The following is a 19416-nucleotide window of genomic DNA, read 5'->3' on the forward strand; positions in this document are numbered from 1 at the left end:
GGGATATTGTTCCCAAGGTTCAAACTTGGAGTAAGACTTTAATCTTTTATTGTTTTTATTTCTGTAAGCTGCTAATAGAAAAATGGAAAATGCCTGGATATTTATGCTTGTGATTTTTTTTTCCCTATACCTTCAGCAAGTTCAAGTATATCTAACTTCATAAAGTAGTTGTACTCCTAAGATGTGGAAAAAATCCAATTTTAATAAAGCAGACTATATTATATAAAGCACCCCCCTGAAGGACTTCCCAGTAAATACTTGTAGGTTGGGTTCCTCAGAAGATTACTACCCCAGATTCTAGATATTCTGTTGGTCCATACTCCTAAAACTAAAGTTCACGAGCTCCAACCAATATACTTATCTTTCTTTAGTTAACCAGAGGATACAATTATCTCAAAGCAAAGACACTTACTGAAATGACATAGTAAGAAATTAAATATCCCCCCATCAACCTAAGGCACAAATATTACCAGAATCAGTGTAAAAAATAAATATGGCCATGACATATGTGTGAAAAGAGGAGTCAATTATACCTCCAACAATGCAGCATTCCTGATGTCTTCTTACATAGTCCTCCTTTTGCTCCCTGAGGTAGTTAGCTTCTCTGCTGGGTGAATTATTCCACTGGGCCTCCTAGGGCTATTTCTGGACTGGATGGGTGGCTTTATTGCTCTGGTGTGGCTTCCACAATCTCTTTTTCTGAGCTCAGCATAAATCCTGGCCTCAAGTACTGTTGTTCACTTTTGTAAAGAAGCAGAACCTATACCCTAGGATCAGAAGGAATCTTGACTCTGTGCCTTTCTGAATAGGATTCCAAGTCCAGGCACTGGACTCTCAACTCCTTGATAACTTGACTCAACTCTGTAACTGGACTCTGCTTTTGACTTCATAGGTGTGGGTTCAGGAATACATGTCTTTGGTTTCCTTTCTCAAGTTGCATGCTAAGTGCATGACTCCTATAGCCATGTGCTTCTGCTATGATATATCATTGTTAATGGTGTGGGGAAGGGGCAAGTTCTTTAACTCTGCCAACCCTCCATTTTCTGACCCTTTCATATTTAAATGAGCTCCTCAGAGTCTGAAAAAGGTGCATCCTTTTTACAAAGTACAAATGGGTCAAAGCTGGGAATGTGGACCATTACACTTGAAGGATTTCTTTTAACCTTGATGCAAAAACTATGAACTTGGCAAATAATGCAGAAGGGGAGAAAAGAGGTAAAAGAAAGCATTTTCTTCTACAGCATACTTCAGATGAAAACTTTTAAGGGAAAGTCCTAAAGGCTTAGCTCTGGAGACAAGCCTCAATATTAGCAATACTCAAGTAGCAACAAGGAGATGACTGAGACAAGAACTTGTAAAATGTGAGAAATTCTGCCACCAAAACATTCTAAGATGCTGAACCAACTGAACAACTCACATCAACTTTCTAGGAATGAGTTTTTTCATCTATTAAATGAAGATATTGAACTATCTGATATGGATAATTATCTACAAAAATACAAAATACCCAAATTAACAAAATGAGAAATAGAGATTTTAGACAAGTCAATCAAAGAAAGATTAAACATATCACAAATGAGCCACCAGTCTTTGGCTTCTGAGAATGCCACCAACCTAATTTTATTAATTATTTGCTAGCCATAATTAATAAATGCATTATTAAATACCCAGGAAAAGATGAACCACTGGGGGAGTGGAGATTGATTTAGAGGGACTTATAAATGAATTTTAACAAATGTTTAAAGATCAATTGGAATCTAACTGATGAAAATTATTCTCAGTAATGGAGAAAAAAAGCACTTAACAAAATTATTTTTAAAATGATACAAATATGGTCCAAGTGCCCAAACCAGGGAGGGAGAAAGCAGAGGAAGAGAACCAGAGAGCAATTTTACTAATGAATATTGATACAAAATTTAAAATAAACTACTAGCAACAAGGCTATATCAATATATAAAAAAATATTCCCTTTATTCAACTTGTATCTATACCAGGGAAGCAACAATGGTTCATCATTAGGAAAACAAGATAATTAATCATATAAATAACAAAAACAATACAAAACAGTCATGCAAATATAAGAAGACATCTACCATATCCCTTCCCAAGAGATCATCTAGTCTAGCCTTCTCATTTTACAGATAAAAGAGACTGAGACTCCAAGAAGCTAAGTGATTTGTAAAAGATCATAAAGGACACATATACAGAACTGGAATTCAAAGACAGACTTTCTGATTCTACATCCAGTGCACTTTCCACTGCATCACATAGCCTTTTCTCACACACAGGTTAGTGTGATGTTTGAATGAAATAATGTATGTAAAAATGTCTTCTAAACTAGTAGTTACTGTAGCTGTCATAGAATCATCTTCTGTGCTTTCTTGTTTGATTCCTTCATTTAGATAAAGCCATGCAAGACCATCCAATGATAGTACTCAATAAATGTGAACTTCCTTCCATAAATGATAATCCAATATGTAGATGATCAAGACTTTGTTCCTAGTTTTCATCCATAATGTGCTCCTGTAGAAGTATAACATTCAAGAAGAAGACAGGGACATGGAGAGACTTTGCTAATTCCTATCACTTCTAAGTAGAATTAGAGTATGTATGGTTGAGGGGAAGGATAGTGGGATTTTGCACAGTGGGATTTAAGTCAGGAGAATCAGGATGCAGATATGAGAGGCAACAGGAATGACAGACAGTCACTGAAAGGCATGGAGTCCAGAAATGGAGTTCATGAGGTAGGAAGAATAAGAAGGTCTGTGTTGCTGGATTTATATTGTTTATATTGAGAGCAGATAAGTGTAACAAGTGACAGGATGGGGCAAGTTGCAAAGGGCTTTAAAAACCAAACAGAGAAATTTAGATTTGATCCTAGATGAAGCCATTAGAATTTATTGAGTAAGGTGTGATATGGTCAAATCTGAATTTAAGATCACTTTGGCAACTGAATGGAGGATAGATGGAATGGAAAGAGATTTGAACTCTCTACCTTGGGCTCTTTGCTTTGTGAAGGAAAAAAAAGTTATCATTTACCTAAACCAGAACCTTTCTTAGGTCTAAGATGTTGATACAATGAAGTTCATAGATCATTCTTTTTAAAAATGTATTTATTTGCTTTTAGTTTACAACATTCAGTTCCACAATCCCTTGGGTTCCAAATTTTCTTCCCTTCCCTCTCCACCCCCCACCATGACAGCATGTAATCTGATATAGGCTCTACAAACACCTTCACACCAAACATTAGTCAAATTGTAAAGAAAAATTATAACCAATAGAATGAACGAGAAAAAAGGAACAAAACAAGACAAAAAAGAGAGAGAGCAAGGAGTTTGCTTCAATCTGCATTCAGACTCTGTAATTCTTTCTCTGGATGTGCATAGCCCTCTCCATCATGAGTCCCTTGGAGTTGATAGATTATTCTTTTTATAAGAAACAGATACATATATTTCCCATAAAAGTAAGAATATAAACTCTTTAAAAATAGAGATTGTTTTATTCTTTGTATTTGTATCCCTAGTTCTTAGTAGAGTGCCTGACACAAAGCAGGTACTTAATAAATGCTTGTTAATTGACTTGTATAAGCAATTGGGGTACAACTCTATCATAAACACTGTCCTGCTATTTTCTCCAGGAAAATGAAAGTCCTAGAGTTAATTTAAGCCAATACTTCTAACTCTACTATTGCCTGAAATTGCCAACACAGACTATTAGATTATCCTAAAGTTAAGAAGGGGTGGGACAGTTGGATGAGCAGTCCTGACCACAGGAAATTACTCACCTATAAGGAATCATATCAACAATGTGCTTGCTGGTTTCAGTGTTCATGTGGATCCTGTTTGCAATGATAGTGAAGGAGACAATCTGGATTTAAGAAAAAAGAAGAGAGAGCAAGCATAATTGTTTTAGGGCTGTGCTTTGCTTACAACAAGACAGGGGCTTAAAAGCTCTGGCAGAATGAACACCTTTAACATAAAGGGTGAGCAGCAAGATAAAGGGCCATGTAGAGCAAAAAAATCAATTAAAAATCAAAGACCCTATTCTGCTTTCCCTGAACTCTTCAGCATTAGGGCCAGAATGAAAAGAGTCACCTTTTTGGACTCTGCTTATGTGGTTAACAAGAACAATAAATGACTTGGTACTTTTTTTCCAGCCCTCCAAACTCAGACAACTACAGTGATTTGAGAGAGAAGCTGACTCTCAAGTTCTTAGTACTTGTGAACTTGGAAGGGTACTTTAGTACATGGCCTCAGTACAAACAAGGTTTTTAATAACTGCTGATACTATTAAAAATCATAATCACAATTAACCTTTTATAGTCTAGAAAGTTTTCAGTCAACTAAATTAACTGTTTTTCATATTTATTTCTCTCTAGAAATACTAATCCAAGAGGCAGCTAGGTGGCGCAGTGAGTAAGAGCGCCAGCCCCAGAGTTGGGAGACCTGGGATCGGTTCCAGCCTCAGATACTTAGCACCCACACAAAATAACTGACCGTGTAACCTTGAACAAGTTACTTAACCCCAATTGCTTTAAAAAAAAAAAAAAGAAATACTAATCCTAGGGGTGGCGAGGTGGTGCAGTGAGTAGAGTGCCGGTCCTGGCGTCAGGAGGACCTGAGTTCAGATTCAGCCTCAGACATTTAACACACACACACACACACACACACACACAAAACTAGCCGTGTAACCTTGGGCAAGTTACTTAACCCCAATTGCCCTCTAAAAAAAAAAAGCAAAATACTAATCCTTTCTTCTAGAAACTAGCTAACAGAAAAAGAATTGGGCAGCCTAATACCTGTTCCAGCTTACTTAAAGACCTCTCATTAAAGTAGAACCACAGAAAGAAGAAATCAGTATCTAAATTCTGTAGTACACACAAAATATTTGGTTACTTTCTCACCCATAGGCCTTTTTCCTAGTACTAGTTCCATAAATTAAATGCAAATCTGAGCAAGAACCAAATTGTTTTGTGGTGTACCCAGGACTGATGCTCTAATGATGACAGCACAACCAAGCAGTGGACCCTAAAAAAGTCTATGGATCCAAATTTGATGAATAGCTCTGGACCACTTCTTGATCAGAGGGAGCAGAATTCTGAGCTTTGTGGATAATGGAATTTGTCAAAGGGCTAACAATGTCTTGGAGTGATTCTCAGTCGTCATCTACTTTGGTCCCAGATACTGCATCAATAATTTACTGATTATTGTAGCTACCTTAAGGCTTAGCAGAAACAAGACATCAGTTTTAATGGTACAAATTTGAAACAATAATACCTGCCATTTTCCATAACTGGAATAATCTTAACCCAATTCAACCTACTGAAATTCTGCCCTTCTTTCAAAATCCAGCTCATGCTTCCTCTACCAAGACTTTGTCTGCTTCCCTGTTAGAGATGATCTTTCATTCTTGGTCTTTCCATGTAACTTTGTATATCTCTATGTATTTCCCATGCTCTCTTTTATATTATAACTTCACTGGAACTAAACACAATTCTATTGCTGTGTAACTAGTAGACAATGTAAATGAGCTCTCTGAAAACAAAATAAAAATATTTTTAAAAGACAAAAACCAAGCCAGTCTTATCAAACAAGAAGAAAAATATGTATGTATTATTTAGAAGGGTCTTTACATGAATGTAGAACAGTGTCTCATGTATCTTTGTATTTTCCCCAACTGTCTAACACAATGCCCTGTACATAGTAGCTATATAATAAACTGAATTGAATTCTTTGCACTTGCCTTCATCATACCCAAATACATGGGAAAATATAAAAGGATTTCTAAGCCCCTGAATGTTTGGATCAGCCCTCATGGTGCTTTATATAGAATAAACAATATTAAAATAACTCCAAGCCTATCAGTTTATTTGCCAAGAATTACATCTGAATATCCCAAGGAGATAAGACTGAAAACCAGATGGAAAAAGAATAGGGTATATAGTCAGAAGACTTTGCCATTTGCTGACTATATAAACTTAGGCAAGTTGCTGGACCTTGCCCAGCTTCAATTTCTTAATCTATAAAACACTGATAATGTTACCTTCTTATTTACTTTAAAGGGTATTACAAGGACTAAATGAGGTAAAAGATGGGAAATCACCTAAGTTAAAGGTACTATACTATACAAAGATAAGGTATTAGTATAAAGTGTATCTTTAAAGTTTATCACAGTGCGCCTTTTTCTGTTTTCTTTTTATTCTCCTTTGAACTTTTCTTCTTTTAAAAATATTTTATTTTTCCCAAGTACATGAAAAAAAAAATTTAATTTTTTTAAAATTCTGAGTTCTAAATTTTTTCCCTCCCTCTCCACCCCCAATTCTGTCCCTGAGATGAAAAGCAGTTTGACATAGGTTATACATGTGCAATCATGCAAAACATTTCCATATTAATCATGTTCTGAAAGAAGACACAGATGAAAAAATAAATGAATAAATATACTCAAAAAAGTGAAAAATAGTATGCTTCAATCTGCATTCAGACTCCATCAGTTCTTTCTCTGGATGTATATATCATTTTTCATCATAAATTCTTTGGAATTGTCTGAGAATAGCTAAGCTGTTCACAGTTCTTCCATGTATAATATTGCTGTTACCATGTACAATGTTCTCCTGATTCTGCTCACTTCATTCTGTACTAGTTCATGTAAGTCTTTCCAGGTTTTTTTTTTAAATCATCCTGCTCATTATTTCTTAACAGCACAATCATATTCCATTACAATCGTATACCACAACTTGTTTAGTCATTCCCCAATTGATGCATCCCCTCAATTTCCAATTCTTTGCCACCAAAAAAGAGCTGCTATAAGTATTTTTGTACTTAGGGGCTCATTTCCTTTTATTTCATATCTCTTTGGGAGATAGATATAGTAGTGGTATTGCTGTAGCAAAGGGTTTGCAGTTTTATAGCCCTTTGGGCATGGTTCTATATTGGATGGTTGGATCTCTCTCTAGAATGGTTGGATCAGTTCATAACTCTACCAACAGTGTATTAGTGTTCCAATTTTCCGATATCCCCTCCAACAATTATAATTTTCCTTTTCTGTCATATTAGCTAATCTGATAGGTGTGAGGTAGTACATCAGAGTTGTTTTAATTTGCATTTCTCTAATCAGTAATGAAGAGCATTTTTTCATATGACTATAAATAGTTTTGATTTTTTCATCTGAAAATTGCCTATTAATATTACTTGACCATTTATCAATTAGAGATTGACTTGTATTCTTATAAATCTGACTCATTTACCTATATATAATTTGAGAAATGAGGTTTATCAGAGATAATTGCTGTAAAAAATTGTTCACCAGTTTTCTACTTTCCTTCTAATTTTGACTGCATTGGTTTTGCTTGTGCAAAACCTTTTTAATGTAATATAATCGCAATTACACATTTCGCATTTCATAATGTTCTCTATCTCTTGTTTGATCATAAATTCTTCCATTTTCCACAGATCTGACAGGTAAACTATGCCTTGCTCTTACATAAATTTGCTTATGGTATCATCCTTTATGCCTAAATCATCTACCCATTTTGACCTTATCTTGGTATATAGTATGAGATATTGCTCTATTCCTAATTTTTTGCAATGCTGTTTTCCAGTTTTCCCAGCAGTTTTTTGTCAAATAGTGAGTTCTTATCTCAAAAGCTTGGGTCTTCAGGTTTATCAAACACTAGATTACTATAGTCATTTACTACTATGTCTTGTATACCTAATCTATTCCACAGATCTACTACTCTATTTCTTAGCCAGAGATTGTTTTGATGGTTACCACTTTATAACACAGTTTGAAATCTGGTACAGCTAGGCTACTTTCCTTCATATTTTTTTCTTTTTTCTTTTTTTTCCCCTTTTGGAGGGCAGTTGGGGTTAAGTAACTTGCCCAAGGTTACACGGCTAGTTTTTTTTGTGTGGTGTTAAGTGTCTGAGGCCGGAACAGAACTCGGGTCCTCCTGACTCTGGGGCCGGTGCTTCACTCACTGCGCCACCTAGTTGCCCCCCTTCATATTTTTTTCATTGATTCCCTTGATATTCTTGACCTTTTGTTCTTCCAGATGAATTTTATTATTTTTTCTAGCTTTGTAAAATAATTTTTGGTAGTCTGATTGGTACAGCACTGAATAAGTAAATTAATTTAGGTAGAATTATCATTTTTATTATATTGACTCAGTCTACCCATAAGCAATTGATATTTTTCCAATTGTTTAGATCTGACTTTGTGGAAAACTGTTTCGTAATTACACTCATATAGTTCCCAGGTTTGTCTTGGCAGGTAGACCCCCAAGTATTTTATACTGCCTACAGTTATTTTAAATAGAATTTCTCTGCCTTTTGTTGCTAGACTTCAGTGGTAATATAAAGAAATGCTGATGATTTAGGCAGGTTTATTTTATACCTTGCAACTTTGCTAAAGTTGTTAATTATTGCCTATTCCAATTCCTTCTATTTCTTTTTCTTCTCTTACTGCTATAACTAACACTTCTAAAAAATACTGAATAATAGTGGTGAAAATGGGCCTTCTCACACCACCCCTGATCTTACTGGCAAGATTTCTAGCTTATCCCCATTATATATAATGCTTGCTAATAGTTTTTGATAGATACTACTTATCATTTTATGAAAAGTTCCATTTATTCCTGTCTCTCTAGTGTTTTTTAACAGGGATGGTTGTTGTATTTTGTAAAAAGCCTTTTCTACATCTATTGAAATAACCACATGATTTCTGATTTTTTTGGAGGGGGGAGAGCAAGGCAATTGGGGCTAAGTGACTTACCCAAGATCACACAGCTAGTAAGTGTGTCAAGTATCTGTGGCCAGATTTGAAATCTGGTTCTCCTGACTCCAGGGCTGGTGCTCTATTCACTGAGCTACCTATTTCTATTGGTTTTGTTAATGATGTTGTCAATTATACTGATAGTTTACCTAATATTGAATGAGTCCTGTATTCCTGGTATAAATCACATCTTGTCAGAGTGTATGATCCTTGTGATTTATTACTGTAATCTCCTTGCTAGTATTTTATTTAAAACTTTTGCATCAATATTATTAGGGAAATTGCTCTATAGTTTTCTTTCTCTGTTTTTGCTCTTCCTGGTTTAGTTATCAGCACTATATTTGTGTTGTAAAAGGAATTTGCTAGGACTCCTTCATCTATCTTCCCCAAAACTTTATATAGTATTAGAATTAATTGTTCTTTAAATGTTTGGTAGAATTCACTTGTGAATCAATCTGACTAGGGATTTTTTCTTAGGGAATCTATTGATGGTTTGTTCAATTTCTTTTTAAGACTGGATTTTTCAAGTATTCTATTTGTTCTTCTTTTATTCTGGGAAATTTATATTTTTGTAAGTATTCATTTATTTTATTTAGATTGTCAGATTTATTGGCATATAACTGGGCAAAATAGCTCCTGATGATTACTTTAATTTCCTTTTCAATGGTGGTGAATTAACCATTTTCATTTTTGATACTGGTAATTTGGTTTTCTCCTTTTTAAAAATCAAATTAACCAATGGTTTATCCATTTTGTTGTTTTTTCATAAAACCACTTTCTAGTGTTATTTATTAGTTCAATGATTTTTTTTTACTTTCATTTTTATTAATCTCTCCTTTGATTTTCAGGATTTCTAATTTGGTATTTAATTGGGGATTTTTAATTTGTTCTTTTTCTAGTTTGTCTAGTTACATGCTGAATTCAATAATCTGTTCTTTCTTATTTTATTTGTAAGCTTTTAGAGATAGACTATTTCCCCTTACTGCATTGGCTGCATTCCACACATTTTTATAAATTGTCTCATTGTTGTTATTCTGTTTAATGAAATTATTCGCTGCTTCTATGATTATTTTTTTTACCTACTTATTCTTTAGGATGAGATTATTTAGTTTCCAGTGAGTTTTTAAAATCTATTTTCCACTGCTCTTTATTGAATGTAATTTTTATTGCATTATGATCTGAAAAGGATGTATTTAATATTTCTGCATTTGATTGTGAGGTTTGTATGTCCAATACATGGTCAATTTTTGTGTAGATGCCATGAACTGTTGAGAAAAAGGTATATTCCTTTCTATTCCCATGCCATTTTCTGTGGAGGTCTATCATATATAACCTTTATAAAATTATATACACCTCCTTAACTTCTTTCTTGCTTAGTTTTTGGTTAGATGTATATAGTTCTGAGAGGAGAAAGTTGAGGTTTCCCACTCATACAGTTTTATTATCTATTTTCTCCTTTAACTCAACTACTCTTTTTAACAATGTGGATGCAATACCATTTGGTACATATATGTTTAATACTTATATTACTTCAATGTCTATGGTACTTTTTAGCAAGATGTAGTTGTGTTCCTTATCTCTTTTAATTAGATCTATTTTTGCTTTTGCTTTGAGATCATGATTGTACTACCCCTGCTTTTTTTTTTTACTTCAGCTAAAGCATAATACATTCTCCTTCAGCCCCTTACCCCTACTCTGTATGTGTTTCTCTACTTCAAATGTGTTTCTTGTAAACAACATATTGTAGGATTCTCATTTTTAATCCACTTTGTTATCTGCTCCTGTTTTATGGGCAAGTTCATCCCATTCACATTAACAATTATTACTAGCATATTTTCCTCCATCCTATATTTCCTATTCTCTCATTCTCTCTCTCTCTCTCTCTCTCTCTCTCTCTCTCTCTCTCTCTCTCTCTCTTTCTCCTTTCACCCAATCTACCTTCCTTTCTAAGAGTCTTCTCAGCTTCTTATATCCCTCTCCTATCCTACTTCCATACATCATAAGAAAGTTTTCTATATCCAACTAAGTGTGTATGTTATTCCCTCTTTGAGTTAATTCCAATGAGAGTAAGGTTCAAATGATTATCTCCAGCCCCCATATTTTTCTCCACTGTAATAGGTCTTTTGTACCTCTTCATGTGAGATATTTATACCATTCTACCTATCCCTTCTATCTTCTCCCACTGCAGTCCTCCTTCTTATACCTTAATTTAATTTTTTTATTATCCTATCAAAGTCAACTTATGCCCATACCCTCTGTCCATGTGTACTCCTTCTAACTGCCCTAACAGAGATAAAGTTGTTAAGAATTACAAATATCATCTTCCCATGCAGGGATGTGAACAGTTTTACTTTATTGAATCCTTTATATTTTCTCTTTCTTGTTTACCTATTTATGCTTCTCTTGAGTCTTGTATTTGAAAATCAAATTTTCTGTTCAGCTCTGAACTTTTAAGCAAGAATGCTTGAAAGTTCTCTCTTTCACTGAATGTCCATTTTTTCCCTGAAGGATTATGCTCAATTTCACTGGGTAGGTGATTTTTGATTGTAATCTACAATATTATATTTCAGCTTCTCTGGTTCTTTAATGTAAAGCTGCTAAATCCTATGTAATTCTGATTTTTGTGGGTCCCCAATATTTGAATTGTTTCTTTCTGGCTGTTTGTAGTATTTTCTCCTTGAGCTGGAAGTTTGGGGATTTGACTATGATATTCCTGGGATTTTTCATTTTGGGATCCCTTTTAGGAGGTAATTGGTGGATTCTTTTCATTTCTATTTTACCCTCTGGTTCTAGGATAGTTTTCCTTAATAATTTCTTCAAATATGATATCCAGGCTCTTTTTTTGATCATGTCTTTCAGGTATTCCAATAATTCTTAAATAATCTCTCTTGATTCCATTTTCCAGGTCAGTTATTTTTCCAATGAGATATTTCACATTTCCTTTTATTTTTTCATTCTTTTGATTTTGATTGATTCTTAATGTCTCACAGAGTCATTAGAATCTACTTGCCCAATTCTACTTTTTAAGGAATTATTTTCTTCAATGAGCTTTTGTACCTCCCTTTCCATTTGGCCAATTCTGCTTTTTTAAGGAGTTGTTTTCTTCTGTGGATTTTTGTATGTTTTTTCAATTTTTTTGAGCTTCCTTTCCCAATCTGTTCACTCTTTTTTCATGATTCTCTTACATCACTCTCATTTCTTTTCCCAATTTTTCTTCTACTTTTCTTATTTAGTTTTTAAAATCCTTTTTGAGCTCTTCCAGGAGTTCTTTTGGGGCCTGAGACCAATTCACATTTTTCTTTGAAGCTTCACATGTGGGCATTTTGATACTGTTGTCCTCTTCTGAGTTTGTGTTTTGATCTGCCCTGTCACCATAGTAACTTTCTATGGTCAGGTTCTTTTTTTCTCATTTTACAGCCTATTTTGTGACTTTTAAAGTAGGACTCTGCTCCAGGGGTGGAAGGAGCACTGTTCTAAGCTTCTTACCACAGGGACGTGGGGCCTAGCCACTGGCCTATTGCACCAGGGCTTCACTGCTGACTTGCTGAGATTTGGGTCTTCCCACTGACTTGCTGGGGCACAGCCTACTGACAATCTGCCTAGATGCTGCCTGCACTGGACTGCACCCCTTTTTACCCGAATAAGAAAGATCATTCCTATCGACATGTTAGGCTGTCTTGGACCGGACAATTGTTATATTCTATCTTTCTGTTGTTTCTGCCACTCCAGAATTCATTTTGAAGCATCATTTTGCAGGTGAACTTGGGAGAGTTCAGGCCAGTTTCTGCCTTATTCTGCCATCTTGGTTCCTTACTCCCTTTTATTATTTAATGTGGGTTTTTTTGCTCATTTTCCCATAGCTGTTCACTGATAGAGCTGCTAGAAGTACAGTAATTCTAGGGAGCCATAGGCCAATAAGAAAGGTTATTTTGCAGAAGACACTGGAAAGGAAATGGGTGCTTCTGGCATGTAGCATCAAGTAATAGGCAACTCTATGTGACCATCTGAGTTACTAACATAGCACCTACCAGTAAGAATTCCATGGGAAATTCAATGGGATATCGTTTGAAAGAGATCTTGATACATTTGTTGACTCTCAAAGCCACCATACAAATCAGAAACAGCAGGATGCTGGTGGAATTGGCTCTTGGGAGAGCTATACAGTAGTTAATTAGATTCTGAAAAGAAACACAATCAAAGAGTTTGAGTGAGGATATAATAATCTTCTTTGTAGTATGTGTCCTAACTATTCCAGGTGAAGCTACAAAAGTTCTCAAGATATAGGAATAGCAGAGAGAGGGTGAGCCCTCTGAAAAAACAATAAAACATTTTAAGAACAAAAGCAGAACTATTTTTCTTAAATGAGAAAAGGGATACTTCTCTGCACTGATTTTGCTTTGCTTATTTTGGTACAAATTTAAGAAAGTACCAGGACTCTATTTATCAGTTCATACTATCATTTCTTCAATGATCTGGTCCATATAATTGTCTAGTCTGGCCCTTACACACTTCTAGCATTCATGAAGGCTTAGTTCTTCCCCCCCCCCTTTTTTTTTTAAGCAATCAGGGTTAAGTAACTTGCTCAAGGTTACACGGCCAGTTATTATTTCTGGGTGTGGTGCTGAGTATCCGAGCCCGGATTTGATCCAGGTCATCCCGACACTGGAGCCGGTGCTCTTACTCGCTGAGCCACCTGGCCGCCCCTAAGCAATTGGGGTTAAGTAACTTGCTCAAGGTTACACGGCCAGGTGTTTCTGGGTGGGTGCTAAGTGTCTGAGCCCGGGATTCGATCTCCAGGTCTTCTCAACACTGGAGCTGGTGCTCTTACTTGCTGTGCTACCTGGCCGCCCCAAGTTCTTCCCCTTTTAAACTGAATTCTCCAGAGGAAAGGCATAATATAAATTTAAAACAAAAATATTAAAAGTTTGGGCAGAGTCTCAAATGTAAGCTTCTTGCTCTAGAGCAGATTGTTAATTTAAGTATGTTATATCATTTAAGGACAAAAGAAAAAAACCTTAAAGGCTTTTTCTTATCTTAAGTTTCAATATGAGGCATGCTAAAATGAAAGACTGTGCTAGAGAGAGTCAATTCAAATAGTAAGTTGGTCCTACTGCAATTAACTAAGAACCCAAATCTAGAAGTTGAGACCCCTTGAGAGCAAACAAAAAGAAACTGAATATATATAGTTGGTATAGTCTGGGTCTTCTCAATTCTACCTATTTCTAAATAAGAAGAGTTCATGACCAAATCATTTCTACTGTTCTCTGGAAAACCAGGTACCTGAGCAGAGTTTGTAACTACTTACATAAAAGAAGGCGATAACACCACAGTGGAAACGAATCATGATCCCAAAGATGAAGCACATTTGGGACATCATGACATGCAGGGCAGTGGCTGCCAAGTAGGCATTAATTAAGGTGTCAGGCAGGTACTTGGTGACAAAATCCAATCTTAGCAATCCAACCAGCAGCTGCAAGACATTGAAATTCAAAGAGGGAATGAAAGAGAACTGAACAGTGATGTCAGGAATTCCTGGGAATTACACAACTAAACTGTGAAAATCAATCAATTAATCAGCAATTCAGGTACCAAATAATTCAGATACTCTCCAAAATAGTCTAACCCTGTTCTAACCCTAGAAGGTCCTTACAAAATCCTTCCCAGAAGAAAAAGTTTCCAACATTCCCAAGTTGTCACTTGTTCCTAACTAATATTGCTCACAACACCAGGCAAAATGAGATAACTTATTTTCTTTCTTTTGGGAAGGAATTTTAGAAGTGGGGAGGGAGAAAAGCTGACACAAGAAGAGAGATACGAGAGGAGAGAGAAGGGGGAAGGAAAAGGAGAGAGACACACAGAGACAGAGTTAGAGTCCTGACTGACAAGCTTGTTATAACCATTCCCCTTGGAGTTATACTTCTTATAAAGCTGAATAGCTATATGTCCTTCCTTCTTCTCAATCTGTAACCTTAATAGAAATAGCTTTCTTATTCATATGCCACAGAGTGACACTTGTGGTTTATGTGATGCCCATCTACACCTCATCCCCCATTTTACTACAAAGATACTTTATTCTCCATTAATGTAAGCCTAAGAACTCTGGAAAAATAGCATACTCCACTAGCCCTACTTCCAGCCCAGAAGTCATTATCCAAAAAGTCTTCACCCATTACAGACTAACCACTACCTACAGAGCAAGCAAGCCAGTCTAGATGAAGCAACAAGGTAGCCTGAGGGAGAAAAAAAACAGGATGTGGCCTGTGTCAGGTATGTCAAACCACTGTCAGTACTTCAACCATCACCTCCCCTCAAACTCTGATAGAAACAATCCAAAATCCTAAAACCAGGCCCAGAGAATAGCAGACTCCCTCCAGTCACCAGGCCTGCTTCCTGCTTCTGAAGCCATCATCCAAGGAATCAACTCTTGTAGAAATGTAACCTGGCAACTGCCTTCTCAGTAGCAACAACTAACTGAAGAACCTTCCCTTCTTCACCATCCCTACCCCCAAATATTCTTAACACCAAAGTCCTTGGCACCATCAAATGGTTCAACATCTGAAATGGATACGTTTCCCCCCCAGTGGAAATGGCATTAAAGAAAGCACTTTGCCCTTGCACCCTAAGGACCGTAAGAGCTTTCCATCTGCCTTGTAGCAGAAATCTTCTCTCTGAGATGTCTCTCACAAAATATGAGCTCCTTGTGAGTAGGGGCTGCATTTCTTTTCTAGTTCAATTCTGAGAGCTTAGTATAGTATAGTATAGTATATATATAGTAAATGTTTAATAAATGTTTTTTTCATTAATTTGTTCTCTCTTCTTTTTAAAAATGAATAGATTGTAGGATTTAGAGCTGAGCTAGAAAAGACCTTAAAGATTATTCAGAACAAAAGTTCCATGAATTTAAAAAAAATTTATAACTGTATTTTAATATAATTGGTTTCCTTTGCAATCTTGAACATTTTATTTTATGCATTTATAAAACATTATCCTGAGAAGAGGTCATATGTTTCACCAGACTACCAAAGGGTTCCAGGAAACACACATACACAAGGGTTTAAAAAACCCTATTTATAACTTTCTCATTATAGAGATGTGGAAATGGAGGCCCAGAGAGTTTACATGGCTTGCCTATGATCACAAGACAGTAAGAAGTGGAACTGGACTATTGCTAAAAACCAAATTGGTGTTAAGAACTATAGAAGTAAGACATTTTGACCCACAAGAAGATTCTTCACATTAATTTTCCTGAGATTTTTCAAAGGACCAAAGTGGAAAAGTTATGACTGTCATAACAATCTTCTGCTTTTCTGAAGCCCCTTTCCTACGAAATCTTCTAAGAAGGTGAAAATCTCCCTACTGAGGTATAATTATTGAATAGGGAACATATCCAGGACATTGGGATCCTGCTAAAATCTCTAGGAATTTTGTCTGAATAAAGAATGATTAAATTCCTTTTTCATTTAAGGATATTATACTGACAACAAACAGCTCCAAAAAGCTACCAGTTGTGAAATTACAAATCAAACAGAAATCTGGGCATGAATTTCCCTAAAAGTTATACCACTGCTTAAAAATAATGGACTGCAGGGCAGCCAGGTAGCATGGCGAGTAAGAGCACCGGCTCCAGTGTTGAGAAGATCTGGAGATCGAATCCCAGGTTCAGACACTTAGCACCCACCCAGAAACACCTGGCCATGTAACCTTGAGCAAGTTACTTAACCCCAATTGCTTAGGGGCGGCCAGGTGGCTCAGCAAGTAAGAGCACCGGTTCCAGTGTTGGGATGACTTGGATCAAATCCGGGCTCAGATACTCAGCACCACACCCAGAAATAACTGGCTGTGTAACCTTGAGCAAGTTACTTAACCCCGATTGCTTTAAAAAAAAAATAATGGACTGCGTAAGAATATGTACAGAGTGGAATCTCAATCAAGAAACAGATAAACTCTCCTACCTATGTGCCTAGAGACTAATCTACAAAAAAGGACAGGAAAAGCTGGAACTCAGAAAGTTGATTGTTTCCTTACCTTTGTCCCTGTCTGTGGATTATGAGACCAAGTAATATTTGGCAAAAGGTTTTTGGAAGCATTTATCTCTGTGGTGACAATGAGAAGTAAAGTTCAGAAGAGTTCGGCAGAGTCAAGATGGCAGAGTAGAAACAGGACCTCCGTGGGGCTCTGGCTCTTACCACGTCCATTCCATGTAAAAGGGGACTCTGAACAAACTTTGGAGCTACAGAACCCACAAAATGACACAAAGAAGCTAACCTCCCACTGAGGACAGCCCTGCATACTGGCAACAAGTGGGCAGCACAGCACTCTGGGAGCTGACCCCAGCCACACACCGAGGTTTTAGCCCCAGGGCGGGCCTGACCAGCCCACCGGCTGGAGGGACTCCAGATCACCAGCAGCTATGGTGGTCCAGAATTATCAACACATAGATGCTAAGGACAAAGTGAAAGGTCAGTGCAGTGTGGACTTTGGGGCCCAGTAGCTGGGAGTGCATTGGCTTTTGCCCCTGGGGCAAGAAGTAGCTGAGGGCTGTGGCGCAGCCATGTGGCAGCTTCAGCTTCTGGACTTCAGAGTGTAAGGGGACCAAACAACCAGTCTGAGGGATAATCACTCTTGCTTTAACCTGCTTGGATCTGGATTGCAGTCTTGAGTGGAGATCCTGGGGTGTGTGACCAGCTTGTTAGAGTGTGTGGAGACTTCAGAGAGGACACTCAACTAATACCTTAGGCAGCTGAAAAAACCCCAGCATTTGGAACAGAGCTCCCCTGTCTGGTAGCAGAGTCCTACGGTGGCAAAACGCCCAAAAGTCAAGTAATTGAGTGGCATCATGACCATGCAAAGGAAGCAAAGCAAACAGAAGAATCCAACATTAGACTACTATTTTGGGGAAAAAACGATCAAAGCATGGAACAGGAGGAGGACAGTGAAGTAAGAACTCCTGCACCAAAAGCTTCAAAAGAAAATACAAGCTGGTTATAGGCCACAGAGGACCTTAAGAAGCAGATAAGAGAAGTGGAGGAAAAATTGGGAAAAGAAATGAGAACAATGCAAAAAAAAAATTACAAAATGAGAGTCAACAGCCTGACTGAGGAAAATAACACCTTAAAAAACAGACTAACTCTAATGGCAAAAGAGGCTCAAAAAGGCAATGAGGAGAAGAATGCCTTAAAAAGCCGAATTTGCCAGATGGAAAAAGAATCTCAAAAGCTCACTGAGGACAATCATTCCTTCAGAATTAGATTGGAGCAAATCGAAGCTAATGACTTTATGAGAAATCAAGATGCTGTTAAACAACTCCAAACAAATGAAATAATAGAAGGCAATGTGAAATATCTCATGGGAAAAACCACTGACCTGGAAAATAGATCCAGGAGAGATAATTTAAAAATTATTGGACTACCTGAAAGTCATGATCAAAGAAAGAACCTAGAAATCATCCTCCAAGAAATTCTCAAGGAAAACTGCCCTGATGTTTTAGAACCAGAGGCCAAAATAGAGATTGAAAGAATCCACTGATCATCTCCTGAAAAAGATCCCAAAAAAGAAAACTCCTAGGAATATTATAGCCAGGTTCCAAAATTCCCATATCAAGGAGAGAATATTACAAGCAGCAAGGAAGAAACAATTCAAATATTGTGGAAACACAATCAGGATAACTCAGGATCTGGCAGCTTCTACACTGAGGGATCAAAGGGCTTGGAATATGATATTGCAGAGGGCAAAGGAGCTGGGATTAAAACCAAGGATAACCTACCCAGCAAAACTGAGTATCATGTTTCAGGGGAAAGTATGGTCATTCAGTGGAATAGAGGACTTTCAAGCATTCTTGCTGAAAAAAAAAACCAGATGAATAGAAAATCTGACATTCAGATACAAGAAGCAAGAGAAGAATGAGAAGGTAAACAGGGAAAAGAAATCATAAGGAACTTATCAAAGTTGAACTATTAACATTACTACATGGAAAAATTATAATTGTAACTGATGAAACTTTTCTCAGTATGAGAATAGTTGAAGGGAATAGAAATATATATATATATATATATATATATATATATATGTGTGTGTGTGTGTATATATATGTCTATGTTGGAGGGTATATGGGTGTATGAATACATATGTGAATGTGTGTATATATGTTTACGGGTAGACATAGAGGGCATAGGACCAATTTAATAGGAAGGGATGATGCTTAAAAGGTAAAATTAAGAGGTGAGAGAGGAATATAATGAGAGGAGATGGGGAGAGACAGAATGGGGTAAACTATCTCATATAGAAGAGGCAAGGGAAAATGGTTACAATGGAGGGAAAGAATAGGAAGGCAAAAGGGAACGGGTCAACCTTATTCTCATTGAATTTGGCTCAGGGAGGGAATGAAATACATACTAAATAGAGTGTCTCACCCTACAGGAGAGTAGGGGGGAAAGGGATGAGAGGGGGGATGATAGAAGGGAGGACAGGCTGGGGGGAGGGAAGTTGAAAGCACCCACAGTTGAAAAGGGATGGGATCAAAACAGAGAATAGAACAAGTGGGAGGTGGGATAGGAGGGAGGGAAATATAGTCAGTCTTTTACAATATATGTACTATGGTAATGTTTTGCATTAGTTACACATGTACAACCTATATTGAACTGCTTATCT

At 36.7% G+C, this 19416-nt stretch overlaps 1 protein-coding gene across 1 annotated transcript in view; it reads right to left on the minus strand.

Annotated features, from left to right (window-relative positions):
- SLC26A8 (solute carrier family 26 member 8) overlaps nt 1-19416 on the minus strand; it is a 157451-nt gene that overhangs the window by 119597 nt on the left and 18438 nt on the right. The window contains exons 5-7 of the mRNA XM_069073715.1: nt 14075-14239; nt 12798-12947; nt 3785-3867 (exon numbers count right to left, since the gene is read on the minus strand). Coding sequence (XP_068929816.1) covers nt 3785-3867; nt 12798-12947; nt 14075-14239 — 398 coding nt within the window. The remainder of the gene's footprint in view (nt 1-3784; nt 3868-12797; nt 12948-14074; nt 14240-19416) is intronic.

The sequence above is a fragment of the Petaurus breviceps genome, unplaced genomic scaffold (genome assembly GCF_028583685.1).
Source record: "Petaurus breviceps papuanus isolate PSGF00001 unplaced genomic scaffold, PetGlider_PUasm1.0 90865, whole genome shotgun sequence".
In the NCBI taxonomy this organism is placed as follows: Eukaryota; Metazoa; Chordata; class Mammalia; order Diprotodontia; family Petauridae; genus Petaurus; species Petaurus breviceps.